General features: G+C 36.5%; 6 protein-coding genes across 6 annotated transcripts; 2 read left to right on the top strand and 4 right to left on the bottom strand.

Moving 5' to 3' along the window:
* The first annotated feature begins 3,212 nt into the window (after positions 1-3,212).
* LOC124915309 (VAMP-like protein YKT61) lies at positions 3,213-4,706 on the top strand. Its single transcript, XM_047456003.1, has 6 exons — positions 3,213-3,467; positions 3,711-3,808; positions 3,909-4,013; positions 4,093-4,158; positions 4,300-4,386; positions 4,466-4,706. Exons 1-6 carry the CDS (start codon positions 3,275-3,277, stop codon positions 4,514-4,516), a joined length of 600 nt encoding a protein of 199 aa, XP_047311959.1. The 5' UTR covers positions 3,213-3,274; the 3' UTR covers positions 4,517-4,706.
* LOC124915310 (temperature-induced lipocalin-1-like) lies at positions 4,639-5,299 on the bottom strand. The gene is made up of 2 exons (XM_047456004.1): positions 4,929-5,299; positions 4,639-4,837 (listed from the first exon to the last, which is right to left on the bottom strand). Exons 1-2 carry the CDS (start codon positions 5,289-5,291, stop codon positions 4,715-4,717), a joined length of 486 nt encoding a protein of 161 aa, XP_047311960.1. The 5' UTR covers positions 5,292-5,299; the 3' UTR covers positions 4,639-4,714.
* Positions 5,300-6,048: 749 nt separating this feature from the next.
* Positions 6,049-7,992, bottom strand: LOC124916038 (two-component response regulator ARR12-like). The gene is made up of 6 exons (XM_047456773.1): positions 7,821-7,992; positions 7,601-7,753; positions 7,163-7,519; positions 7,017-7,093; positions 6,203-6,940; positions 6,049-6,111 (listed from the first exon to the last, which is right to left on the bottom strand). Exons 1-6 carry the CDS (start codon positions 7,957-7,959, stop codon positions 6,049-6,051), a joined length of 1,527 nt encoding a protein of 508 aa, XP_047312729.1. The 5' UTR covers positions 7,960-7,992.
* Positions 7,993-14,609: 6,617 nt separating this feature from the next.
* Positions 14,610-18,740, bottom strand: LOC124914385 (DNA replication licensing factor MCM5). The gene is made up of 18 exons (XM_047454923.1): positions 18,388-18,740; positions 18,144-18,287; positions 17,864-18,043; positions 17,672-17,770; positions 17,449-17,579; positions 17,258-17,363; positions 17,042-17,176; positions 16,882-16,959; positions 16,676-16,780; positions 16,475-16,566; positions 16,259-16,391; positions 16,079-16,174; positions 15,903-15,994; positions 15,591-15,681; positions 15,304-15,413; positions 15,098-15,227; positions 14,921-15,022; positions 14,610-14,838 (listed from the first exon to the last, which is right to left on the bottom strand). The coding sequence occupies exons 1-18, from the start codon at positions 18,676-18,678 to the stop codon at positions 14,755-14,757; spliced, it is 2,199 nt and encodes a 732-aa protein (XP_047310879.1). The 5' UTR covers positions 18,679-18,740; the 3' UTR covers positions 14,610-14,754.
* Positions 18,741-20,015: 1,275 nt separating this feature from the next.
* Positions 20,016-23,868, top strand: LOC124916037. The gene is made up of 3 exons (XM_047456772.1): positions 20,016-20,121; positions 21,290-22,957; positions 23,368-23,868. The coding sequence occupies exons 2-3, from the start codon at positions 21,290-21,292 to the stop codon at positions 23,866-23,868; spliced, it is 2,169 nt and encodes a 722-aa protein (XP_047312728.1). The 5' UTR covers positions 20,016-20,121.
* Positions 23,869-24,562: 694 nt separating this feature from the next.
* On the bottom strand, positions 24,563-25,563 carry LOC124916036. Its single transcript, XM_047456771.1, has 3 exons — positions 25,392-25,563; positions 24,992-25,274; positions 24,563-24,926 (listed from the first exon to the last, which is right to left on the bottom strand). Exons 1-3 carry the CDS (start codon positions 25,561-25,563, stop codon positions 24,563-24,565), a joined length of 819 nt encoding a protein of 272 aa, XP_047312727.1.
* Positions 25,564-25,939: the final 376 nt, after the last annotated feature.

The raw sequence follows: 25,939 nt of genomic DNA, 5'->3' as shown, positions 1-25,939 counted from the left end.
CTATCTATTCCCAATTACACTCCTTTGGCTGTCTATGCTACCCATTACTACGACCTTATGCTTCCAATAAACTAGATCCTCGATCTCAACCATGCATTTATCTTGGTCGTTCCCTAACTCAAAGCGCTTTTCTGTGCCTAAATCTTACCACAAACAAAATCTACACTTCTCGTCATGTCACTTTCATTGAGCATGATTTTCCATTCCACTGTCTATCAAACCAACAAAATTCAACTTCACTTTCCTCACCTCACGAATGGTTTCCCACTCCTCTCATACCTATTTCATCACATAACCCTACAACACCATCCACCACTGCCACACCCCCACAGAACCCACCTCCTACGCCACCACATCCATCACATAACCCTACAACACCGTCCACCACTGCCACACCCCCACAAAACACACCTCCTACGCCACCACATCCACCCCCCCCCCCCCCTCCGCCCATTCTCCCTCGTCCTGTAACTCGTCTCACAAACAACATAACCAAACCTAACCCAAAGTATGCCCAACTTACCACTATCTCCTCACCCACGTCACTACCAACCACCCCCAAACAAGCACTCTCCATCCCTCATTGGCGTGATGCTATGCTTGCTGAATACAATGCTCTACGGAAATACAATACATGGACTCTCGTACCACCTAGTGAAGCTCGAAATGTCATTGGTTGTAAATGGGTCTCCAGAATCAAATATAATCCTGATAACACGATTCATAAATACAAAGCTCGGCTTGTCACAAAAGGTTTTCATCAACAACCTAGTCTTGACTACTCTGTCACCTTCAGTCCGGTTATCAAACCAGTCACGATTCGACTCACCCTCTCAATTGCTCTCCAACACAACTGGATATTACGCCAACTCGACATCAACAACGCCTTTCTCCAAGGTGATCTCCAAGAGACAGTCTTCATGCAGCAACCATCCGACTTCATCGACGCTAACAACCCTTCTTATGTGTGTCGTTTAAACAAAGCCATATAGGGTTAAAACAGGCTCCACGCGCATGGTTTACAGCCCTCACCTCCTATCTACTACAATTCGGTTTTACAGCATCTCTCGCCGATCCCTCTCTCTTCATTTACCTATATGCACTTGTTTATATCGATGACATTATCGTAACTGGTCCTTCACCTGATTTTGTCTCGGTTTTTATTTCCAACTTTGCCAAACGCTTTTCTCTCAAGGACTTGGGGCAACTTTCCTTCTTCTTAGGGGTGGAAGTACAACACAACACTTCTGGTATCCTTCTCTCCCAAAGAAAGTACATACACAACCTCCTTCAACGTCATGACATGCTTGACTGCAAACCATCAACTACCCCTATGCTTGCTCACCCTCAACTGCTACAAAATACCTCCACACCTCCATGTGATCCTACTACTTATCGTTCTGCTGTTGGAAGCCTCCAATACTTATACCTCACACGTCCTGACATTGCTTACTCTGTCAACAAGTTAGCCCAGTTCATGCAACACCCGCAAGAAGCTCACTGGACAGCTCTCAAGAAGCTCCTCCGCTACCTTCACGAGACTTCTCACCTTGGTTTGCAATTACATCGCAATACTCCGTCATCACTACATGCCTTTAGTGATGCGGATTGGGCAAGCGATGTTGATAACTTCATCTCCACTACAGGTTATATCATATATCTCGGCAAAAATGTTATCTCCTGGACATCTCGCAAACAAAAAACGATAGCCCGATCCTCAACCGAAGCTGAATTTCGTGCCATTGCTGACACCACTTCCGAACTCAATTGGATAAAATCCCTTCTACAAGAACTTGACATCCACTTACCTTCTACACCTGTTATATATTGTGATAACTTAAGTGCTACAAATTACTCCGCCAATCCGATTTTTCACTCTCGAATGAAGCATGTTGCTCTCGCTTTTCATTTTGTTCGTGAACAAGTCCAAGCTGGAACACTTCGGGTACAACACATCAGTGGACATGATCAGCTCGCCGACGGCCTCACCAAACCTCTCCCTCACACGCGTTTTGAGTTCCTATTATCCAAGATTGGCCTCTTCAATGGAAGGTCCATCTTGAGGGGGAATGTTAAGGAACCAGATAATCTTACTCCACAAAATCTGCAAGTCGAAGATGCAATCAAGTTACAATATATTCTTCCATAATCTTAGTGATTGCACAGCTAATTGTTACCCATATTTAGACTCCACAAAATGTGCAAGTCAAAGATGCAATCAAGTCAAAATATATTCCTCCATAATCTTAGTGATTGCACAACTAATTCTTACCCATATTTAGACTTTACATATAACAAATTGTAATATAAATAACTTGTACATTTCTCATTCATATATACAATTATTCATTTTCAATCATACATCTTCTCTACAGCTTCCGTTCCAACTCTTCCTTCACCTGTCATAAAATCCGCTGGCTGGATTCCTACACCACACAAGCATAATGAGTCTAAGGACCCAACAAGCATTTATAAGAACACCATTTGAGCCATTACATCCATGAGGGTTTTTAAGGGTATCTAATCAGCCAATCATGTATAGTTGTATACTGAGCACATATTCGGGACCTTAGCCCGGAGAGCTGATCCTCCGGGGTGGCATCCCTTCGTCAATTCCTCCAACCATATTTTGAGAGAATCGGATCACCAGAGCTCATCTTAGCTAGCCATCCTCTCGTATCCGTCAATTTCTCAATGATTATCTCTTAGATTCCATAGCCCTTAACTAAAAACCATTCTTCTTTAGAAAACCATGGACTTTGCAATGAAAACATGTTTTGAAATCATATGCATCGTTTATATAAAATACATGAATAAATAGCACCGTGTGAGTTTTAGAAAACGTATAGAAAAGTACTTGCCTGATAATTCCTTATTTGCGGAATCATCGGTCGGACCACTCGGCCCTGGGTGCCAGCATCCACGGTCGTAGATCTCCGTCACGACCGCATATTCCTCGGTCAAGATATAAGCGTGATTTTAAGACCGACAAAAAAATATTTGTACAACTTTGTATAGTAAGACAAACAACTATATAAAAGATTATTTTATATTTAAAATTAATTTTATTAAAAGTTCTTAAAATGAATAATTAGCACATGTAAATAGTGTAATTACATTCTGTTTTAATGCATAATAGCTTATAGCTTAGGCAATTTGGTCCGAATCCAATTAATTAATTAATTTTCCAGTGCTTTGGTTTACAGAAGTTGTAAACCGGGGAGGAGGAGGAGGTACGGATTACCGGAAGAAGGCGGAAGGCGGTGGGAGAGAGATGAAGATCACAGCACTGTTGGTATTAAGATGCAATTCGGAGGGATCGGAGCCAATGATTCTTGCCAATGCCACCGACGTTACTCATTTCGGATTCTTCCAAAGGCCCAGTGTTCGCGAGTTCATTGTCTTCGTTGGTCGAACCGTAGCCAAGCGCACGCCTCCTGGCCAGCGCCAATCCGTTCAACATGAAGGTTTCTTTCTTTCATATACATACATACATTCATCAATATATATAAACGCACGTCTTTCTTTCTTTCTTTCTATTACATTCGATGTAATTAGGGTTGTTTTTCTATCTACAATTTGGAGACATCAGTTTGAATTGCTTCCTTCTTCCATGTTTGTTTTATTAATTATTTCATCTGTTTATCATTCATTGATTCATCAACATGACATGAAGAATAATATGGTGTTGTGTGTGTTTTTAACAACAGAATATAAGGTGCATTCTTACAATAGAAATGGCCTCTGCGCAATAGGTTTCATGGATGATCCCTACCCTGTCCGAAGTGCATTTTCTCTACTTAACCAGGTATATATATATTTCTCTTCTAATCCATGCAATGCAAACATTGCTTTTTAACTGATTTATTTCATCTTTTACTATTACCCACTTACTTGTTGTGTTTCAGGTTTTGGACGAGTACCAGAAGATTTTTGGGGATTCATGGAGAACTCTTCAAGAAGATAATATCCAACCTTGGCCCTATTTAACTGAAGCTTTGACTAAATTTCAGGTCTATGTCAATCTTTTCTTTTTCCCTTTCCTTTCCTTTCCTCTTTATTCATCATCTGATTCTTCTCTTTTTTGTTCAGGATCCTGCCGAGGCTGACAAATTGCTCAAGATTCAGAGAGAACTGGATGAAACCAAGATTATTCTTGTATGTATTTCTTCAAACTACTTTTTTTATGTTTCTTGATCGGTTTTCAGGTTAAATTGTTTGTATATTAAACAGACCCAGAAACAATAAGTGTTTCCAATTGGGTTATAAACTGATTTGATTCCTTAATTTTGGGTACAGCATAAGACCATTGATAGCGTTCTAGCACGAGGGGAAAAGCTAGATAGTTTGGTCGAGAAAAGTTCTGATCTCAGTGCTGCTTCGCAGGTAATTTTTGTTTACAAATGTTGTTTATATGCATCTTAGCTGATCAAAATTTCATTTTCTCATCACCTATTGTAAACAGATGTTCTACAAACAAGCGAAGAAAACTAACCAATGCTGTACAATACTGTGAGGGCTGATCTGCATGGTCTGGAGTTATACAAGGTCAGGAGTTTCTTTGTTTGATGTATAAATTGAACACGAAAAAATTACCACAATTGTCCTTTATTCGTGAATTGCGATCACTTGGTTCCCTTGTTTGTTACATTTAGACCAAACGGTAATATAATATTAATAGATAGCTTGATAACTGCATCAATTTTGATTACGATTATGGAGGGGGTTCAGTATGATATGTCTTGCACACTTTCCTAGTGTCGTAGCCTTCATCGGCTGCCTTCTTCACAAGCATTTTGTAGATCTCTTCATCCAAACGATTCTCCCTACACAATATCTACGTACACAAATCATCAGAGTATTATTATATAGGAATTTTGAATTTGGTCATTATAAGTTGACGACTATACTATGTAGTGAACTTTTACCCAGAGAGAATTCCTGGAAGGCTGGCCGATGAGGGCGTAATGGTAATTGTCGTCAAGGTGCAAAATCCAGTAATCCCCGAAAACAGGGAAGACTGGCATGAAAGGAGGCACCATGAACTTGATCTTGAGCTTAGCCTCAACAGATTTTGGATCAGATTTGTAAGCAATTCCTTCGATTGAGCCTCTTTTACCGTTTGGAGTCCATGTCTCGTTTAGGACATTCATAGTTTCTCCATCTTTTCTGAGAGTGTAAATGGTTCTTGTGTTGACACCATCTTTTGGCTGAAACTTGGACTTGATTCTGGCGATTTCGTACCAAAGACCCATGTACTTCTTCAAGTCTACTCCTTTCATTACCTCCATTTCCTTCTTGTTTGTCTTAGAGAATTAAGAGAAATGGATTCCCCCAAGTGTAATATAGAATTAAATGATAGGAAAGATTTAAAAGCATATCCTTAAAAGTTAGAATCCATTTTAAAGTGCTAACACCCCATTAATAGTTTTATTTGTCTAGAAACATAAATGAGTTCTGGTAATGGGTCTCTCCATTTTCAGTAGTCAAAAATGTTGTTGATATGTCCTAATCCCACCAAGAAAAAAAATTACATCAAAAGATTAGGAAAATCATTAGGGTCATATTTATGGACTAAAATTATGGCTGCCCGTTTCAATTCGGGGCAAGCATGGGCATAATCTTCTGGCTGGCTGTACGTGGGTGGATCTTCTCCACGTCGTGAGGCCGAGCGATGGTGCAGACTGAGCGGATCTTCAGTTGCAATCGGAAGGAAGCACGATGCCAAGGCTAATTTTATAGGTCGAAAATAATGCCCATTTGGAAACAGCTCTAGTCTGAATTTAACTAGAAAGCATTCATGAAGTTCCTTGAAAATATTTCTTTGTCAAGTATATGAAATTTTCAAAATTGAGTTAATTTTTTGGAGAATAATAAATTTATGTTATCCTCTTACATACAATATGTAAAATAAAGTAACTGAAAATAAGGGGCCTAATGAGTTTTAAAGAAAGGAGTTCAATGAGATTAAATATTGGTATGGAAAACATAAACATGAACATTGTCGAATGGATAGAAGAAATTCGATCTAATACTAAAAAAACAATCTCATAAACTTGAATTGAATTGATAAGAATCAAGTCCAAATTCTCCTTCCAATAACTCCCCATCCTGTTTAGGAAAAAAAATATTGTCAGTGTTTCGGATCACCCTCAAACATATAAGGAAAAACGCGAGCGATCGATCAATCATTTCATTTTACCTGTTTAATAACCTCTGTCATGAGATCCTCCAAAGCATCATAACCACCGTTGTGAGAAACTCCCACTTGTTTCGTCTGCTCGAAAATATCTGCCTGCATTTGCTGTTGGATGGTCAAGCAATTGTAGTTGTTGTTGTAACGAGGAACAATATGGTTTGTGTTCTGATCTCCTCCCCATCTTTGTTCGACCTGTGAATAAACCGGGGCTGATTGAATCATGTTTATGGAAGAAACGTCAAGATGGTTCTGAAGAACCAGGGCTGATCGAATCGTGTTTATGGAAGAAACGTCAAGATGGTTCTGAAGAGTGGTTGTTGACGAATAATTCATTTTCAAGCCATCATCATTATAAGCCATCTGATCAAGAAGAAACCTGTCACACTCCTTGAAAGGTTTCGAATCCACAATATCCATCTGAGGAATTCTCGAATTCTGTAAAATCAAACGATTGTTATAATTCACATTTACAGAACCAGACGAAAAGCTCGTTGCTTGTCCATCATGTGCAGGCGTTTGAACAACTGATTGTGTCGTGTTCATCAGACGGTTATGACGATGATGAAGCAAACTTATGCCAATCGGGCTATTAAATCTACCGAGCATTCCCCCAACCGACGAAGAACAGGGTAATGCTTGAAAATCTCCCAAACCATCTAGAGAATTTGTACGCATGTAAGACATGTTTCTTTGTTGCTGATTTGTAACTGAACTGATTCTTTTCAGGTAAAGTCTATATTTCTGAAACAATGAAAAAAAACACATTTTTTTCAAAACGATTGTGTTTAATGTTTAATAATTACATTGCAAATCGAACCTGGAGATGGCTCGCCACGTTTTCTCTAGTCAACCCTTGAACATTCATTAGATCCAGGATTCTTTTAGGAACAGCCTCTGTCGAAAAAAGAACAAAATTTACGATGTTTTCTAAACTTGATCAAGATTGAAGAAATTAAGTTTTACTTTCAATTCCGAGCTGATTAACAGCAGAAACGAACTTCCTGTGAAGTTCTATGGACCAAACTACTCGTGGCTTCTTCTGGGTAGTGGGATCCTCGTCTTCATTCTCATTATCATTCTGATTCTCCTGTTGTTCGTCGTAGTCTTCTTCCTTACGTTTCCTGTTCAATTTCTGATCAATTCCTGTAGGGGGTTGAGGAATTGACTTAGATTGGTGATTTGAATTTGATTTGTTCTTCCTTATAACATGTTGCCATATGTTCTTGAGCTCTTCAAGTCGAATCGGCTTTACCAAATAATCACAAGCGCCATGAGTGATCCCTTTCATTACCAAACTGGTGTCACTGTAAGCCGACAACACTGTAAAATTCAAAAAAAGATGGGTGATTTCTTGATAATTGAGAATTGGGAAACATGATTATAAGAGAATTTGATGATTACTGATAACGGGTAAGTCCATTTCAAGACCAACAAGTTCGAGAAGCTTGAAACCATCCATATCAGGCATATGAACATCACTAATCACAAGATCAAATCTGTTGTTGTTTTCTCTCAACATTTTTAAAGCTGTTTTTGCTTGGCTAGTTGTTGTAACTGAAAAAACAAAACATTACAAAATCAATTATAGGATTTTGATTAATGAATCAATTAACAGACAGACCTTGGTATCGACATTTTCGAAGTAAGGTTTCTAAGAGTTTTAAACAAGTGGGATCATCATCAACGGCAAGAACTCGCATTCCCACCGGGAATTTGTCATTTTCGGTCGTTGAATCTCCTTTCATCTCTTCCACGGTCATCTTCACAAATGGTTTCAAATCAGTATTTTTCTAAATTATCAAATCTCTCTTTCTCTTTGTAGTGGTTATGACGAATGACCATTTACAGAGCTTTTTAACCCACGCTCGCCATTGGTGGAGCTTCCATTTTTAACCTTATTTCCTTTTTTTATCTCTTAGGGTCGAGTTTGATTCGGCTTATAAGCATCTATCGTTTAATAAGTTGTTTTTAGCGTGTGTTTTACGAATAAATTGAATAATCTAAAACAATTAATAAAGAAAGATAAATTAGAGCAATTAAGCTGAATATGATGTATCTTGATGTCCGATACAAGAATTTGAATTAGAAAAATTATAAACAAAACGAGTGAATTAACGAATGTTTTGTCTCATTTATTAGTATGAATTAAAGAAAAATAATAATGAATTGAATTTAAAAAATTTAAGAAATTAGAAGGTTATTTCATATTTAAAAAAAAAGTTGGATTTGAAAGCTTTGATAGAAATGCTTTTAGGTGAATTTGATTGTAGAAAAATATATATATTTTTTTAAAATGAATCAAACAAGCCTTTTAACTCCAATTAAAAAAAATGGTAAATTTTTAAGGATGGTAATTTTTTTTAGTACTAATTAACTCATGTTCCATATTTGAAGGTCAACTTACTTTAAATTATGATATTTTTCAATTAAAAAATAATTTATTTTGATAGATTGCAATATATTGGTGTATAATGTATAGAATAACTTTTATTGAGAATTAAATTATATATGATGATAAATTATAATTAATACGGTAGTATAAATAATATTAACTCACTATATATATATGTTTGAGTTATTATGTCTTGTTTAAAAGTTTGTAGAATCAATTTTAATTGAAAAAGATTTAAGTTGAAATTGGGAAACTCTAAGAATGCTTTTTAAACTTTTTTTTTTTAGATTTTAATAATTTCTTATGAGATAATTGAGTTTTTTCAAAGAGTTGAATGAAATATGTATTTTACATAAAAAAAAAAAAGAAAAAAACGGGTTGAGCACAATATTTATTCTATTGATAAAGAATATTTAACTAAAAAAAGAAAGAAAAACTAATGGTTGAAAAGGGAAACACAAGCTTCAAAAGATAGCAAATCTTATATAGAAATGTGACAATAATTTTGGTCTTTTAATGGTATTTAATAATTGGGCTTTTTAAATTATAATATTTCCAAAATTGAATTTAATAATTGTTTTTTATTTTATTTTATTTTTTATTCTCAACTATCTGTTTAAGGATAATATTATATATAAAATAAAAAAGAACCAAACAAGTCCTAATGCTTCTGTCAACACACTCCGTAAACGGTTACGTTTCGATTTGCTATTGGAAAACAACCTGTCTTTAATGGGACCCACCCTCAATGTTTCAGATTCCCCTATTTTCTGCCACGTGTCACGTATGGTACGATGAACGACTGTGGGTCCCGTTGGGTTCACATGTTAGCTTCATTTCTTTTATACATGCAATACAATAATTTACCCATTCAAATATATATAAATTTAGAATCTCTTAATATTTTTCACATGATGTTTATAAATAAAATAAAAAGTAATTGGAAGAAAATTTTATATAATAGAGAAATGTATATAGGTAATAATGCTTAATTTTAAAGTATTTAAATTATCGAATCGAGGATCGAGGGTTGTGGTTAATTTATATATATATATATATATATATATATATATATATATATATATATATATAAAAGTAATAGATACTTGAGTCGAATTGTGGGTTGACTCGTCCATAATTTAAAACGGTTAAAAATTAAATTAAAAATACTATATATATATTTTGAATTTGCAACTAAGTACAATCTTTTAACCAAGTGTGATTGAGATGTGATTTGTCAAAAGATAATAGGCCGATAACAATTGAAAATGGTTAAAAAATATGAATCAAATAATTGATTGATCAAAGTGTAAGTTCACGGTACTAAATGTTAATTGAGATCGGTGGTTTGTTTTCTTAGGGATAAAAGATAGGTTAAAGTATGATTGAGATGTAGTTTATCGAGAGATAAGAGGTCGGTTACAAAGGATCGTGAAGTCACGAGATTAGAGGTCGATTGAGATTGGTGTTTAGTTTGCTGAACGATATGAGGATTGAGGCGTGTGAAACTGTGATTGAGATTAATGGTTGTTTTCTGAGGATTATATATATATATATATATATATACATGAGTGAAAAGAGAGTTAATCCCCTCTTCTAGCCTAGCGGCAACAAGAAGTGAATATTCACCCTAAGATTCTGGGTCAAGCCCGTCAGGCGTCAAGTTCTCAGCTTGGTTAAATGATTAAGTGTGTTTGCGGGCTACATGCTTAATCTGTTGTCCGGTTTTTAAGCGTTTAAAAAATATAGTTTAGTTAATTAGGAAAGAAATTAACATTTTTTTTATTTTTTATTTTAATAATAAATTTATTTAAAACAATAATAAAAAATCAACATTAATAGTATAATAATAATTTATTCATATATATATATAATAAACCTTAGTGAAAATTTTTTTAAATTATAATAAAATTTTAAATTATAATAAAACAATAAATATTTATTAAATATTTAAAAAATACAAATATTATATTAATAAATATTTTTTTAATTATTTGTCATATAAATTATATATATGCATATACAAAATTATAAATATAAATCAACAATTTTAAGTAGTCTAGTGGTTGAAGTCTTAATGCTACATAATAAAAATTATGATTCAAATCCCGTAACGTTGGTTTATCGAAGTGAGGAGATGGTTAGATGACAATAATATTGGTTAAAATTTACGGTAAAATTGATGGGTGGGTAAATGACATTCACAAAAAGTCGATTGGGATGGATGATAAAAATATGCGATAAAATTGGTGGTTGAGTAAATGACATTCACGATATGAAAGAAGATGATTTATTATTTGTTGATTTGACCGAAGTGAAAGTGTAAAGTCACAAAATTAGAGGTAAATTGAGGTAGATAAAAATATGGAATGAGAGGTTGATTTAGGATTGGTGGGTCAAAGTGAAAGTAAAAGAGATTGGTAATGTACCAAAAGTGAAAGTTTTAAGGTCACGGTATGAAATGTCCGATTAAGGTGAATAAATGTGAAATGAGATGGGTAAAAAAGATTGGTAATGTACCAAAATGAAAGTTTAAGGTCACGGTATGAGATGTCCGATTAAGGAGATTGGTAATGTACCAAAGTGAAAGTTTAAGGTCACAGTATGAGATGTCCGATTAGGGTAGATAAATGTGAAATGATATGGGTTTGTTAGTCGAAATGAAAGTAAAGTCTCTAGATGAGAGGTTGATTGAGATTAGTGAGATACAAATGTGGAATGACATGGTTTTGGTTAATCAATGTAAGTAAGGTCACGCTATGAGAGGTCGATTGGGGAATTGATGGGTCAAAGTGAGGGTAAAAGAGATTGGTAACGTTGAAGATGGTTGATTTGACCGAAATGAAATTGTTTAAGGTCACACAATATGAAAGGTTGATTAGGGTGATGGGTCAAAGTGAGGGTAAAAGAGATTGGTAACGTTGAAGATGGTTGATTTGACCGAAATGAAGTTGTGTAAGGTCACACAATATGAAAGGTTGATTAGGGTGTGAATAAATGTGGAATGAGATGGTTAGTTATCCGAAGTGAGGATAAAAAAGTCAAAGTTTATATTGTAAAATATGTGAGAAGATTGGTTACGAGATAAAAGATCAGTTGAGGATTAATGACCAAAGTGAAGAGTAAAAGAGATTGGTAATTTTGAAGATGATTGATTTGACCGAAATGAAAGTGTAAGGTCACATATGAGAGTTGATTATTGGGTGGATAAATGTGGAATGAGATGGATGGTTAGCCGAATTGAGGATAAAGAGGTCGGGTTGTATATTGTAAAATATGTTAGGAGATGAGTTGTTTGACGAAGTGAGAGAAAGATCTCGAGATGAGAGGCCAATTGTGAATTGATGGATAAATGTGGAATGAGATGTATGGTTAGCCGAAGTGAGGATAAGAATGTCGAGTTGCATATTATAAAATATGTAAGAAAATGAGTTGTTTGATGAGGTGAAAGTAAGGTTTTCGAGAGAATAAATGTCAATTGTGATTGGTGGATAAATATGGAATGAGATGATTATTGATTAGTCGAAGTGAAAGTAAGGTAAGAGATGGAGGTCGATTGTGAAAGAAATTAATATTGGTGGTTAAAATATGCGAGAATATTAGTTGTTTGACCAAAGTGAAAGTTAATGTTACAAGATGAGAAATCTGATTTGAATTGGTAGATAAATGTGAAATGAGATTGTTGGTCAATTTGAGTGTTTTAAGGTCACGATATGAGAGATCGATTGAACATTGATGGACTAAAGTGAGGGTAAAAAAGAGATTTGTAATATTTAGATTTTTAATTTGACCAAAATGAAAATGTAAGGTCACGAGATGAGAGGTTTATTGGAAAACAATATGTGATGAAATTTGTGAAAATATGAGTTATTTTACCGAAGTGAATAAAATGTGGAATGAGAGTGTTCTATTTTTTATTTTAATATATTGTTCATAATTTATTAAAAAAAATAAAAATTATTATAATTTTTTAATTAAATTTGTTTTTGTTTATATTTTTACCAGTTTGTATCGCACGAGAATCTCCACAGTTGTATAGCAAAAATTTTAAAGTAATTTTTTAATCGTGTCATTTATAGTTTTTTAAAATTAATTATTAATAAAAATGTAGAGTGATTAAATTATTATAATACTTTTAATATTTAAAATTTAAATTTATAAAGTTAAAATAAAATTAATTTGTTATTTTAATTAATAAATTAAGTAAGTTAAAAGAAATAAAATTTCATACTTTCAATTTAGATAAAAAAAAATAAAATGTGAATGGAGCTCTTACATAAATTTTACCTTTGATAAAATATCTTGAATTGTCAAAAAGATAATGTCAACTTTATAGTCTAATTTACTACATATTGTTGTCAAGCTGTCATGCACATTTAGTGAGTTAGTGTTTTATAAAAAAAAAAATTGAAAAACCGATAACTCAATCGTACCAGTTTTATTTTATCGGTTTATTGGTTAACCAGTTCCAACGATTCTGGTTAACCAATTTTTTACTGGTTAACCAGTTCGGTTGTTGATTGGACTAATTTTTTTACGGTTAACTGATAAATCGGTAATAATTTAATCATATATTTATATTAGTTATTTTTGTAAATATTAGATATATTATAAATAATATTTAATAATATATATTGTTGTTTTTAAATTTTAAATTATAATTTGTATAGAATTATTTTTTTTAAGATTTAATTTATATGACTATTAGTATAAAAATAATTTTTTTTAAATATATTATATTGTTATAATACTATAATATATTATAACATATTTTAAATATATCTATAAAATATTATTATAATATAATATATTAACATATATAAAAATAAATAATACCATAAAAGTACAATTTTAATAAGTTCAACAATTAATTTAAAAAATTGAATTATCGGTTAACAGTTAAATCAGTTAACCGATCGGTACCAACCGGAACCAGTAAAACCAAAATTGGTAAAACCGATACCAATATTGGCCGGTTAACCGATTTATAAAATAAGAGATAAAACCGAACTTAATCGAAACCGTTTAATCGATTACCCAAATAAGATTACCCAAATAAGAGATAAAATACATTATAAGAGAACTTAATCAAACACAATAATACATTTATAAACCAAATAAATGTTTCAAATATTCTGGAATAATATATGGCAAAGCTACTACTTTCTAAATAGTTCATCCTTAATACAAACATTTGTAGGGTTATTTGTTTTGTATTATATTAAATTAGTATATAACTATTCGTAAATATAAAATAATCTTATATATTATATAAAAGTTTCTTAATATATAAAGTTATATTAATTATCATAATCAACATATTCATATTAAAAAAATAATTTAAAATTCTTAATGTCTATAAAAAAAATAATATTTAAAATTAATTTAAAAAAAATTATTATTTATATGATAAATATAATTCAAAATTTCATCTTTTTTTAAATATAAAGGTTAAAATTTGTTAACGAATTAACTTGCAAAATCTCAAGAATTTGATAAAAATGAGTTTATAAATATTAAAAATATACAATCTATTACCTAATCAATAATAAGTAGTCCCTTTATTCTATTCAACATTTATTATTATTATTATAATAGAAAGATATAAAAAGGGTAAATTTGTCTTTGATACTATTTATCCTATTATTGATTATGACCTACAAATAATTTAATATAAATAAAATAACCTTAAACCCCTAAATAAGGCCTAATATTCTGAAAAGTATATATATTTATTTAATATTTTATTGGTCAATCAGTATTTGAAATGGGAAGTTGGAGACAGAATCCCTTACAATCCGCTTGACATCAATAATTGTTATATTATTGTTTTAACATCCATGTGCTAATGTAAGCTTAACTTCTCCAACAATTTGGGTGTTTCAAATAATATCAAAACAAGGCCTTTTAATACCTGACTATTAAAAGAATTATAAAAACATTGGTAATGGCTGCCTAGATAGATAGATATATACCAAAAGAGTCTTTTGTTAACATAAAATATTAAGCAGCTAAAGCTTGGATGGATTCTTTAACTTTCACAACTACATTTGTTTTAAATAACTTCTTTGGCAACCCTTAATAATAATAATACATGGAATTGTTTTAAATTGCGAGGACACGACACAATCAGATTCACCGAATAATGACTTACAAAAGAACATCAGGCTTTGCGCATGACGACGCGCCTTTCTCTCTTGAACTCGATCTCTTCCCTTGAATGCATTATCATTAGAGCTCTTCTTACCTGTGCCCATTTTTGTATACTATATTAATTTACCATACAAAAAAAAAAATAAAGAGTATTAACTTTCATTTAAAACTCTTACGATAGATTCGTTCAAGCCCATTCTGCTCAGATCATCAATTAACCGTCTTGTAGATAGGTGGCTTCCTATTCCCATTCTTCTCCTAATTTGAGTTTCCGCTTGCTGTCCAGGAAATAAATACTTGTCAAAAACATTTGTTCAACCAACTATATATATACAAAACAAAACAAAACCAACCTTTATCTCACTTGACATTTCAGGAGTCAAATTTATGTTCTGATATATTCCTGATCTTGCTGCATCCATTGTAGAATTATTGAACAGTCGGATTGATTCCATCACATGATTGTCATTTGCAACATAGGATCTGAAATATCATAATGGTTATTAGTTTTTGCACTTAAAAAAACAAAAAAAATGGTATTCAAGGAAAGCACTCTTACAGTGACATTTTTGCAATCGATTCACTCAGCCTTACAATAGCTTCTAGTTGCCTTACAGTTATTGGTATTGCAGCAGCTTCTCCTGTTTCATTTGCCTGTCGCTTCATATCCTATCAAGGAGAAGCATTTCATTTTCAAATACAGATCTTTACCCCAAACAATATTTTGTTCCTTCAAATCATCTACTTTAGCCCAAAGAATTATGATTACATAGCTGAAATCCTATTTGGCTTATATCAATCTTTACTTGTCAAAGGAAAAGATCAACTGGAAGCAATAATATTTACCTGTCTAATTTTAACATAACTTTCCTGCAACAATGTGGCTGCAGAATCAGATAAGCGAGGATGGCATTCTGCCCTACAGTATTGTATGTACCTGCAATGATTCAACTTTTATTTTAACAAAATCACACTAGTCAATTGTCAAATCATCACCACCCCTTATTTGGAAAAACTTTGTGCTTCTGGATCTGAATAAGGATCCAAATGAGAAATAGCAAATAATTTTTGTTTTCAAATGTGATCTTATCTGGATTCACATCCATTATTATAGGCTATCAACAAAGAAGAATGTTTTCAATTGGGGCCAATATATACCTCTTCAACCAGTTGTCTTCTTTGGTAGGTTTACGATCACCAATATTTGCACCAGCAGAAGCATGGATTCTGATGACATGGTTAGCGATATTCTACAATAAAAAAGTACGTCATCACAATCAAGCAGCAAGGACTTGTGGCAGCAAGCCTTAAGTTAATAAAATAACCAGCAGTACCTTGTCCTGATTGATATTTCTGATATCTTTTACAATGAAGATTTGATCAAATCGAGAAAGAATTGTTGTCTGCAAGTCAATATTCTCTTGGGCAGTCTGAAAATAAACATGTTCAAGTTCATTAAGCAAGGACAAAAAAGAACAGATAATGAAAAAGAAAAAAAATCAATATTATTAAACCTTTAGATCATCATAGCGCCCAGATGGAGGATTAGCTGCTGCAAGCACTGAGGTTCTGGAATTGAGAACAGTCGTTATTCCTGCCTTAGCAATGGAGATGGTTTGCTGTTCCATAGCTTCGTGAATAGCAACTCTATCAACATATGCAAAATGGTTGCAAACATTAGAATAATATGATATGCCAAAAAAAATGGAAATTCATTATCAGCTACTTACCTGTCCTCTGGTCTCATTTTGTCAAATTCATCTATACAGACAACTCCTCCATCTGCTAAAACCATAGCTCCTCCTTCCAAGTAAAATTCACGCTACATGAAAACAGAAAATAGTTTTAGTTCAATGCTAAAATGACATAATTAGGGACATAATATATCCCCAATAAAAGTCAGGGAAAACCAAAATATTTCATAAACTTACAGTACTGTTATCCCGGATTACAGAAGCAGTAAGTCCAGCAGCAGATGAACCTTTCCCAGAAGTGTATACAGCCACTGGAGCTGTCTTCTCAACAAATTTCAGAAACTAGACCACGAAATGATAAACAATTCAGAACATTGAGACTTAATTGACCATAGCAGCACTAGAATGTACTGTTTCTTGACAAAGTTAGAAATTTAATAAACCTGAGATTTAGCAGTTGAAGGATCTCCAAGGAGCAGGACATTTATATCTCCTCTTAACTTCACACCATCCGGAAGTGTCTGAAAGGAGAAAACAGATTTGATGCTCTATTCAACATACTGCATTTAGGACTTCACAAACATTAAATAGTTCATGACATACCTTCCTTGATCCTCCAAATAAAAGACAAGCCACAGCCTTCTTAACATCATCATGGCCAAAAATTGATGGAGCAATCTTGGAACATATGTTCTTATATGCATCTCCATCTGATGCAAATTTTTTGAAGTCTTCAATCTGACAAGAATGTGAATACAATTTGAGATGAAAAATCACAGTAAATAATATTCAAACAAATGATCATATAAATTCCAATACCTCTTCTGATGTGAAGTTTGAAGGAGATCGAGAATTAGCCTCATTGGTATCTTCAATTCCAACAACCCTTATATATTGCTGTCTAATTGCAACTGCTCCTCTATGTCTGTACCAAAGCACAAGTTGGAGAAAGATCTAAGAAAGAAGAAACAAACATAGAACAAATTGTGTGTACTTCCATGGAAACTTACGAAGTATTGTTAGCTTGAAAGATGCTATTAATCCCCATTATAGTCAATCTTGTACCAGGAACAATTGTTTGCACAAGATGTCGATCAACAGAAAGAAGCATGTTTCTTGGAAGCTCACCAGTAGGGACATCCTTCAGTGTACAAAAAACAACAACTATTCACTCGCATGATCACAAATGAGATAGAACTATATAAAAGATTGCGATATGAAACACATTCTAACCTCAGGATTTTCCTGTAACTTTAGGGTCTGCTGATCAACATACTTACTTCTATCTGGAACAACTATCCATGGATCAAGTGGACACGGTTCTTCACCAGGCTGTAATTTTTTGTATACACATCATTATGTTGAATCATTATAATTTAATCCAGATCAATAGTTTGTGAAAACTGAAAAGCATTGGGTAAGGACCTGGGGCATGTGATCACATGATCTTGGCATTACTGCTCCTCCAAAGCCTGGTCGACAAGGAACAATCTTCACATTCTTACAATTCTTACACAATAAAGACACATAAGTTGCCTTTGCTTTAGTCTTTGATGCAGCAATTGTAATCCCTGATATCTTAACCAGCTTCGATATGTTATCCGACTAACCATCAGCCACAACAATGCAAAAAAAAATGGAAAATAAAACAATCTCAGTATAATCCTTGAATTGAAAAAACTGGAAGGAATCTTAACTAATATACCCCAAGAGAGCGTATTGAAACTGAATCTTCAGCGGATGTCAACAAGATTTGCACTTCCCCAGTTAACGGTTCCTCCATTTCTCCAGTATCACCCATAACTCTGGATTTCAAGCTAGCAAGAACTTCAGATGCCGCAGTTTCAAACTGTCGGAACACATGTATTTATCATTCAGTATTATTCGTATGGAATTATAAACATCAAATGCAAATTGAAACTGAAATCGTTAGAGAATATAGATAATACCAGAGGGAGGTAATCAGCGGGTGCAGTGCGTAGTTTTTCATCGAGATTGTCATACTCACGAAGATCGGCAAGGTCAACTAAGAGATACTTAGGGTTTTGCACGAGATTTTCTCTGTAGATGAAGACATTTGGCTGATCTTTACGAGCATAACTTCGAATAAACTCTTTGAACTTCTTAAGAGTAGTATGGCGACTTGCATTCTGCTCAGGATCGCCGGCGGCGCCATTTCCACCGCGAGGGAACTGCGCTTGGTCGCTGTAGTAGATCGCACCTTCGTCCCATCCAGACATCTTTCTCAGCACGACTCAATCTCTCTCTTTGCGTTTGCGATTGCGTTTGCTCGTAAGCGGCAGATAGTGGGATAGGAAGAAAGCCCTTTCTTCCCCCCTTTGCTTCTAAATCCCTACTTCGATTTTGGCGGGAGAATTATGGCGGGAGGTGTTTTCGGTCATCTGCAGCCGTCAGATGTTATTATAATCTAACGGCAGTTATTCATCCGAAAAAACAAATACAAGTTGGCTCGTGTTTTCTTTATTACTCTAAAGAGGGAAAATATTTTATCTTATTTTTTTATTTATATTATAAAAAATTAACTATTAATTTTTTAAATTTTGAAAGAAATTATTATTTTAAAAAAAAATTATTTAATAATTTCAATAATAATAAATTTTTTTTAATATGATGTAGAAAAGTCGTGAACTCCTTGATATGACTCAATATCAATAATTGACAACACCTAAATATCTTCTTTAAAAGGTACAAAATCAAATATATGAATATTATAATATTTATTATACTTAAAATAAATTGCAAACTTGTTGTAATTCTTATGTAGTTAATTATAAGAAGGGAGGAAAAAAAATAGAGTTAGGAAACTTAATATTAATATAAAAAAAACTTATAAGAAATCATACACATAATAACAAAAACTAGATATAATATAGGTTCTTTAGTATTAAAAATTATTCAAAAATTTAGAAATTAGATTTCAGTAGACATAAAAAAAATTAAAATATTTAAGATATAATATAAAAATAATATATCTGTAAAATATTATCACATAAAAATATTATATTAATTTTTTTATAAGTTTAATTTAATATTTATATAAAAGAAATTTGTAGATAATAATACATAAAAGTTTAGAAGAATTTATTTTTTGAAGTTACTAAAGATTTTTTGAGATACAAAATGTGTGTCAAATATAATATTACGAATAAGAAAGAATAATGCTTACAAAATATATATATATATATATATATATATATAGATATATTTCATAGAGGATATGTCTTGTTTTTTAAGGGAAATTTGATAATATGACCCTAAAAAGTTAACTATTTTGTTTTTTAACTTTACTAAATTTGTTTTTGTTTTTTAACCTTTTTTTATAATTTTTTCCAATTATACCCCTGAATAACCTTTTCAATATTTTTTTTTCTTTTTTCCTTTCTTTTTCTTTCTTTTCTTTTCTTTTCTTTTCTTTTCTTTTCTTTTCTTTTCTTCTTTTCCCCCGCTTTCCTCTTTCTCCCAACTCTTTCCTTCCCCCCCGACCGTTGCACTCCCCAGAATCCCCCCCTTCTCCCCAGCTTTCCTCTTCATCTTCTTCTTCTCCGTCAAGCTCCCCAGCCTTCTTCCGTTTCCGTTTCTCCGCCGACGCCAAGCTCCGCCGCCAAGAAGCCCAACCATTCGTCGATCGCCAAGCCGAACTTCTAGCCAACGGACGATTTGAGGTTAGTTTAGGTTTATAGTTTAGGTATATTGTTTGTTGTTTGTCATATTTTCGTGCCCTAAGGAGCTTCGTTCGGTTTGTAATAGTTAGGTTTATAGTTTAGGTATTCAGATATTCGGTTTGTTCTTGGATTGTGCTTAGATTGTTGAATAGTTAGATATTCGTTTGGTTTGATATAGATTGTGCTTAGATTGTTGAATAGTTAGATATACTTGAGATTGATGAAAATGCTTAGAATGTTTGTGAATATTTGCTTTGCTGAGAATGCTGAGAATGTTTGTGAATATTTGCTTTGAAATGTTTTGCTTATTATGAATATGAATGTTTGTGAATGTTTTGCTTAGCTGGTATAGGGTTTTAGGGTGGTGAACATTAGGGTTTTAGGGTTTTAGTTTAGGTTTAGGGCTTGGCGTGGGGGTTGGGCGTGGGGCGTAGGGATTAGGCGTGGGGGTTGGGCGTTAGGCGTGGAAGTTGGGCGTGGGGAATGGGTTTGGGCGTGGGTCTTGGGCGTGGGGTGTAGGGCTTAGGCGTGGTGCGTGGGAAGTGGGCGTGGGGGCTTGGGCGTTGGGCGTGGGGAGTGGGCGTGGGGGCTTGGGCGTGGGGGTTAGGCGTGGGGGCTTGGGCGTGGGGCTTGGGCGTGGTGCGTTGGGCGTGGGGGCTTGGGCGTTGGGCGTGGGGCTTGGGCGTTGGGCGTTGGGCTTGGGCGTGGGGGTTGGGCGTGGGGGTTGGGGCTTGGGCGTGGGGGTTGGGCGTGGGCGTGGACGTTGGGCGTTGGGCGTGGGAGTTGGGCGTTGGGCGTGGGGGTTGGGCGTGGGGCGTGGGGCTTGGGCTTGGGCGTGGGCGTGGGCGTGGGGGTTGGGCGTTGGGCGTGGGGGTTGGGCGTTGGGCGTGGGGGTTGGGCGTGGGGCGTAGGGATTAGGCGTGGGGCGTGGGGCGTGGGCGTGGGCGTGGGCGTGGGCGTAGGGCGTGGGGGTTGGGCGTTGGGCGTGGGGGTTGGGCGTTGGGCGTAGGGATTAGGCGTTGGGCGTGGGTAGTGGGCGTGAGGCGTGGGGTTAGGGTTTAGGGTTTAGGGGTTAGGCGTGGGGCGTTGGGCTTCAATTATTAATATGATTTTATTTTTTTTGATCAACCAAACATTGTGTTTATGATTTTAATGACTGTTTTTGCAGATGGCACCAAAGGAAACCATTCTCAATGATTTTAATGGCCGTGTTTCATGGAAATCCACCGGTCCTAGCTTGGCAAAGATAAAGGAGAGGTTTACTCACCATGATCTTTTGGATAGGGCTTTGCAGACCCAATTCAAGTCTATATTCCAAGCCCCGACATTATTATTTTCAGGAACCATACTCCATCAGATGCTTATCAGAAAAGTCAGTTCAAATTCGAAGGAGATAAGGTTCATGGTCAAAGGTAAGGAGGTCTGCTGGGGCATGAAGGATTATGCATTGGTGACAGGCCTCAACTTTGGCAGATTTCCGTTGGTGGAGGAGGTTGAAGAATGTCCACCCCTTGTCCTCAAATATTTTAAGGGTAAAAAGGATGTTAAACTGAAAGAGCTTGAAGACCTTTTCGTCGGATGCTCTGATAAGGAGGATTCATGGAAGATGGGGCTCATATTTCTCATTTACCAGTATCTGTTCGCATCTGATAACAGGAGGAAGATAAGTTTAAAAATCTTTCACATGGTGGAAGACATGGAGATGTTCCTCCAATTTCCATGGGGAAAGGTGTCCTTCAGAGCTACCCTGCAGGGTATTGACAAAGATATCAAATACCTCCGTGGATTATATCTCTCGAAGAAGAAAAACTGGAACAAGAAAGGCGTATGTGATGTCGCTTATACTATACATGGGTTCGCACTAGCATTCCAAGTGTGGACCTATGAGCTTATCGATACATTCGTCCCCAATTTTGCTGAAAAGACACCGGAAGATGATCTTACAAGCCCAAGGATAGTGCTCTATAAATCTTTTAGGAGTTATACCGGACCTGAGGTATCTACAGCCATCCAGGAGTGCACTGTTCGAAGAAGAATTCATGAGTCTGCGGAGGAGAAGCGGATGTACTCTGGGGACGACTTTGAAGATATGACAAACAACATTTATGATGAATTCTTTGGATGTGATACGAGGAAGAGAAAGATTGAGGTTTTTGAAGAAGAAGAAAAACTTGAAAGGACTCCCAAACCGCCGACCAAGAAGAGTAGACATATTAGTCCCAAGGTCCCTGAAGTTAGTGGTGAAACTAGCCAAGAAAGCTCCTCTCATTCAATCCCTTCTGCGACAACTCCTATTCCAAATGTGTCTACATCTTGTGCACCAAATCGAGTGTCTCAAGACTTAACTGCCAAACTTGATGTGCTGACAAATGTTGTGAATGAGATTAAAAAGGATGTCAATGACATTAAAAGTGAAATCAAGCTCATGAAGGACAATCAACAACTTATAATCACATTATTGGGGCAAAGAAATGAACAAAAGAATGGTGGAGGAGAAGAAAAAGAAGAGGCAGGTACAGCTGCAATTGATACTCAGAAGAGGACGACAAAGAGAAAGAATAATAATCTTACACTTGTTGAGAATAGAACGAAAAGGAAGAATGATGATGTTGATAATGAGAATAGGACGAAGAGGAAGAATGATGAGTTGATGAACTCTAAGAGGAAGAAGACTGAGGATGATGATGAGATTACAAGAAAGAGGAATGAGAGGAAGGAGAGGCGAGAGAGGCTGGCGATTTTATCAAAGAAGAAGATTGCTGATGAGTTGGACAAGAAGAGGAATGCTGAGAAGTTGGCCAAGAAGAGGAAGGCTGAGAAGAGGAAATCGAAAAAGGTACACACCCTAAACCCACACGCCTAACCCCCACGCCCAACGCCCACTACCCACTCCCCACGCCCACGCCCAACGCCCACTACCCACGCCCAACCCCCACGCCCCACGCCCAACCCCCACGCCCCACGCCCAACCCCCACGCCCCACGCCCAACCCCCACGCCCAACGCCCAAGCCCAACCCCCACGCCCAACCCCACGCCCTACCCCCACGCCTCACGCCCAACCCCCACGCCCAACGCCCACTACCCACGCCCAACCCCCACGCCCAACGCCCAAGCCCCACCCCCACGCCCACCCCCACGCCCTACCCCCACGCCCAACCCCCACGCCCACCCCCACGCCCAACGCCCAAGCCCCACCTTTTGTTCTACACCTAATAATTTTGCTTAATCTATAATTTTTTTCGCAGGAGATAGATGAAATCTGTCATCTACTGAAACGAAGGGTTGAGGAGTTCCCCAAGACATATCCAAGAAATTTCTCAATTGCTGACTCCAATTTATCTCAGAAGATGAGTAATCGCTATGAAGTGTTCACCCCGAATCCTGCAGGCTACGAATTCGACGATCTCATGGAATACGTAATTGGTGAAGGAAGTAATCCTTGGAATATTGTTGATATGATATACGTACCCTTGAACATAAAGCAGAAGCACTGGGTCCTGTGCAAGATTCATCTTCAAGATTGGTGCATATATGTATATGACTGCGAACAGAATATGTTCCCAAAGGATGAATATGACACATTCTTGGAACCAATGTGTGTAATGGTGCCGTACTTGCTTGAACAGGGGTTCAGCACGAGCGATAAACAAAGGTTTCCACAGATCAAATTGGATGCGATGCCATATTCCATAATACCACACCCAATAGTCCCAGTAATATGTATAATATGTATAACAAAACCTTAAATTAATTCAAGTAATAATATGTAAAGCTCCAACGCCCAAGCCCCACGCCCCACGCCCAAGCCCCACGCCCCTCCCCAAAGACCCACGCCCCACGCCCAACCCCCACGCCCCACGCCAAAGACCCACGCCCCACGCCCAACCCCCACGCCCCACGCCCACTCCCCACGCCCCACGCCCAACCCCCACGCCCCACGCCCACACCCCACGCCCCACGCCAAAGACCCACGCCCCACGCCCAACCTTCACGCCCTACTCCCACGCCCCACGCCCTACCCTCACGCCCCACGCCCCACCCCAACCCCCACACCCCACGCCCAAGTCTCACACCCCACGCCAAAGACCCACGCCCCACGCCCAACCCCACGCCCAACCCCACGCCCAACCCCCACGCCCAACCCCCACGCCCAAAGGCCCACGCCCAACCCCACGCCCAAAGGCCCACGCCCCACGCACAATGGCCCACGCCCCACGCCCAATGGCCCACGCCCCACGCCCAAAGGCCCACGCCCCACGCCCAAGCCTCACTTATTGCCTTTGGGCACCTGCACATCAGATATGTTACAACAGAAAAAAAGTCACCTGCACATATACCACCTGGACAAAACTACCACCTACATATATATATAAAACATCATATGGAATAGTCACTAATTCAGTTGGTGCAAAAACTTACAATTTAACAAAAAGATACAATTTAACCAAAAGAAATATTGTCTAGAGAATGTGGCAAAGATGAAGATTGTAAAGGTTGTGCCAATTGTGACGGTTGTGAAGGTTGTGCCACTTGTTGTCTTGAAGTAGATGGTGCAGGCATCACTGCTTTGCATGTTGCCCTGTTATGGCCTCGACCGCCATATGAGTTGCACCGTCTCTGTGGCTTACGAGGCTCACCTTGTGATGGCCTACGCTTTGTTGTTGGCCTACCCTTCTTAACCTTGATGGGGGGTTTTAGACAAACTCGTTCCTTGATATTTTCTGGAATATCCCAAGAACCTTCATCGCAAACTGGATAACATGTATCTACATATGCCATACACCACGCTTCAGTTGTGAAAAACCTGAAAAAAACATTTAAGTTATATAAATTCAATCTTAGAATTAAACAATGCAATAATTCTCTAACCTTGAGCAGTACTCATAAGGAATAGTTTTCCGAGAACGGGCAGCAGCAAGGGCATGTTTACAAGGAAGACCAGATAGATCAAATACCCTACAAGTACAAGTTCGAGTTTGGAGATCAACTTGAAAATCATGTTCACCGTCATTCACATGAAACTCGAATCTGTTAAGCGGATTAACAGTGTAGAATCTGGCCTTCTCGGCTTGTTCACGTAAGTACTTTTCATAATATTGAGATAAATGTTCTGTGTGGTTAGAAGCTTTTTCTCTTCTATCATGAAACCATTCTTGTAGTGTGATTCGTAAATACTCAGCCAATGTTGATATGGGATATTTCCTAGCATTTCTGCACTGACTATTAAAGCTCTCAGCGTAATTGCTTGTCATTTGATTGTATCGAAAACCAGGAAAAAATGCACGACTCCATCTCTCCAATCCTATCTCTTCCAGATAGACAGCAATACGAGGGTCCTTGGTCTTGATCTTGTCAAAATGGAGTTGAAACTTTGGAACTGTATATGCGCGTGAAGCCATATCAAACTCATCATGGCAGTTATCGGTTTTGAATTTGGCCATAATATTCATTTTGATGTGGTATGTGCATGCCGCGTGATGTGCTTCTGGAAAAACAGCGGACAAAGCATTGGCAATACTTGGGTGTCTATCAGATACGAAGACGAGATCCGGGACTAATCCAATTGCCACTTTTAATTGTTGCATAAAATATGTCTAAGAGTTATTATTCTCCGAATCAACAACGCCAAAAGCAAGGGGAAATAGTTGTTCATTCGCATCCAATGCAATCGCAATCAATAATTGACCTCCAATCTTGTGTTTAAGAAAACTGGCATCGACGGACAATACTGGACGACAATACTTGAAACCTCTGATTGAGCAGCCTAAAGACATGAACATATATCTGAATTGACCATGCTCATCCGTCTGAATGTCA

Source organism: Impatiens glandulifera, chromosome 9, assembly GCF_907164915.1.
Source record: "Impatiens glandulifera chromosome 9, dImpGla2.1, whole genome shotgun sequence".
Lineage (NCBI taxonomy): Eukaryota > Viridiplantae > Streptophyta > Magnoliopsida > Ericales > Balsaminaceae > Impatiens > Impatiens glandulifera.
This window is presented reverse-complemented; position numbering and strand designations above follow the sequence as displayed.

Excerpts from the sequence above, each read along its gene's own strand:
- LOC124915309 (XM_047456003.1), top strand. The coding sequence starts at position 3,275 with ATGAAGATCACAGCACTGTTGGTATTAAGATGCAATTCGGAGGGATCG. Across the intron at positions 4,014-4,092 it reads AAGCTTTGACTAAATTTCAG|GATCCTGCCGAGGCTGACAA; the intron begins GTCTATGTCAAT and ends TTTTTTGTTCAG. Across the intron at positions 4,387-4,465 it reads ATCTCAGTGCTGCTTCGCAG|ATGTTCTACAAACAAGCGAA; the intron begins GTAATTTTTGTT and ends TATTGTAAACAG.
- LOC124915310 (XM_047456004.1), bottom strand. The coding sequence starts at position 5,291 with ATGGAGGTAATGAAAGGAGTAGACTTGAAGAAGTACATGGGTCTTTGG. Across the intron at positions 4,838-4,928 it reads CTTCCAGGAATTCTCTCTGG|ATATTGTGTAGGGAGAATCG; the intron begins GTAAAAGTTCAC and ends TTGTGTACGTAG.
- LOC124916038 (XM_047456773.1), bottom strand. The coding sequence starts at position 7,959 with ATGACCGTGGAAGAGATGAAAGGAGATTCAACGACCGAAAATGACAAA. Across the intron at positions 6,941-7,016 it reads ACGTGGCGAGCCATCTCCAG|AAATATAGACTTTACCTGAA; the intron begins GTTCGATTTGCA and ends TCATTGTTTCAG. Across the intron at positions 6,112-6,202 it reads TGACAGAGGTTATTAAACAG|GATGGGGAGTTATTGGAAGG; the intron begins GTAAAATGAAAT and ends TTTCCTAAACAG.
- LOC124914385 (XM_047454923.1), bottom strand. The coding sequence starts at position 18,678 with ATGTCTGGATGGGACGAAGGTGCGATCTACTACAGCGACCAAGCGCAG. Across the intron at positions 17,580-17,671 it reads AGTTACAGGAAAATCCTGAG|GATGTCCCTACTGGTGAGCT; the intron begins GTTAGAATGTGT and ends TGTACACTGAAG. Across the intron at positions 15,414-15,590 it reads GTTATGTTAAAATTAGACAG|GATATGAAGCGACAGGCAAA; the intron begins GTAAATATTATT and ends TCTCCTTGATAG.
- LOC124916037 (XM_047456772.1), top strand. The coding sequence starts at position 21,290 with ATGGCACCAAAGGAAACCATTCTCAATGATTTTAATGGCCGTGTTTCA. Across the intron at positions 22,958-23,367 it reads AGAAGAGGAAATCGAAAAAG|GAGATAGATGAAATCTGTCA; the intron begins GTACACACCCTA and ends TTTTTTTCGCAG.
- LOC124916036 (XM_047456771.1), bottom strand. The coding sequence starts at position 25,563 with ATGGCCAAATTCAAAACCGATAACTGCCATGATGAGTTTGATATGGCT. Across the intron at positions 25,275-25,391 it reads GAGTCGTGCATTTTTTCCTG|AATGGTTTCATGATAGAAGA; the intron begins GTTTTCGATACA and ends TCACACTACAAG. Across the intron at positions 24,927-24,991 it reads CCTTATGAGTACTGCTCAAG|GTTTTTCACAACTGAAGCGT; the intron begins GTTAGAGAATTA and ends TGTTTTTTTCAG.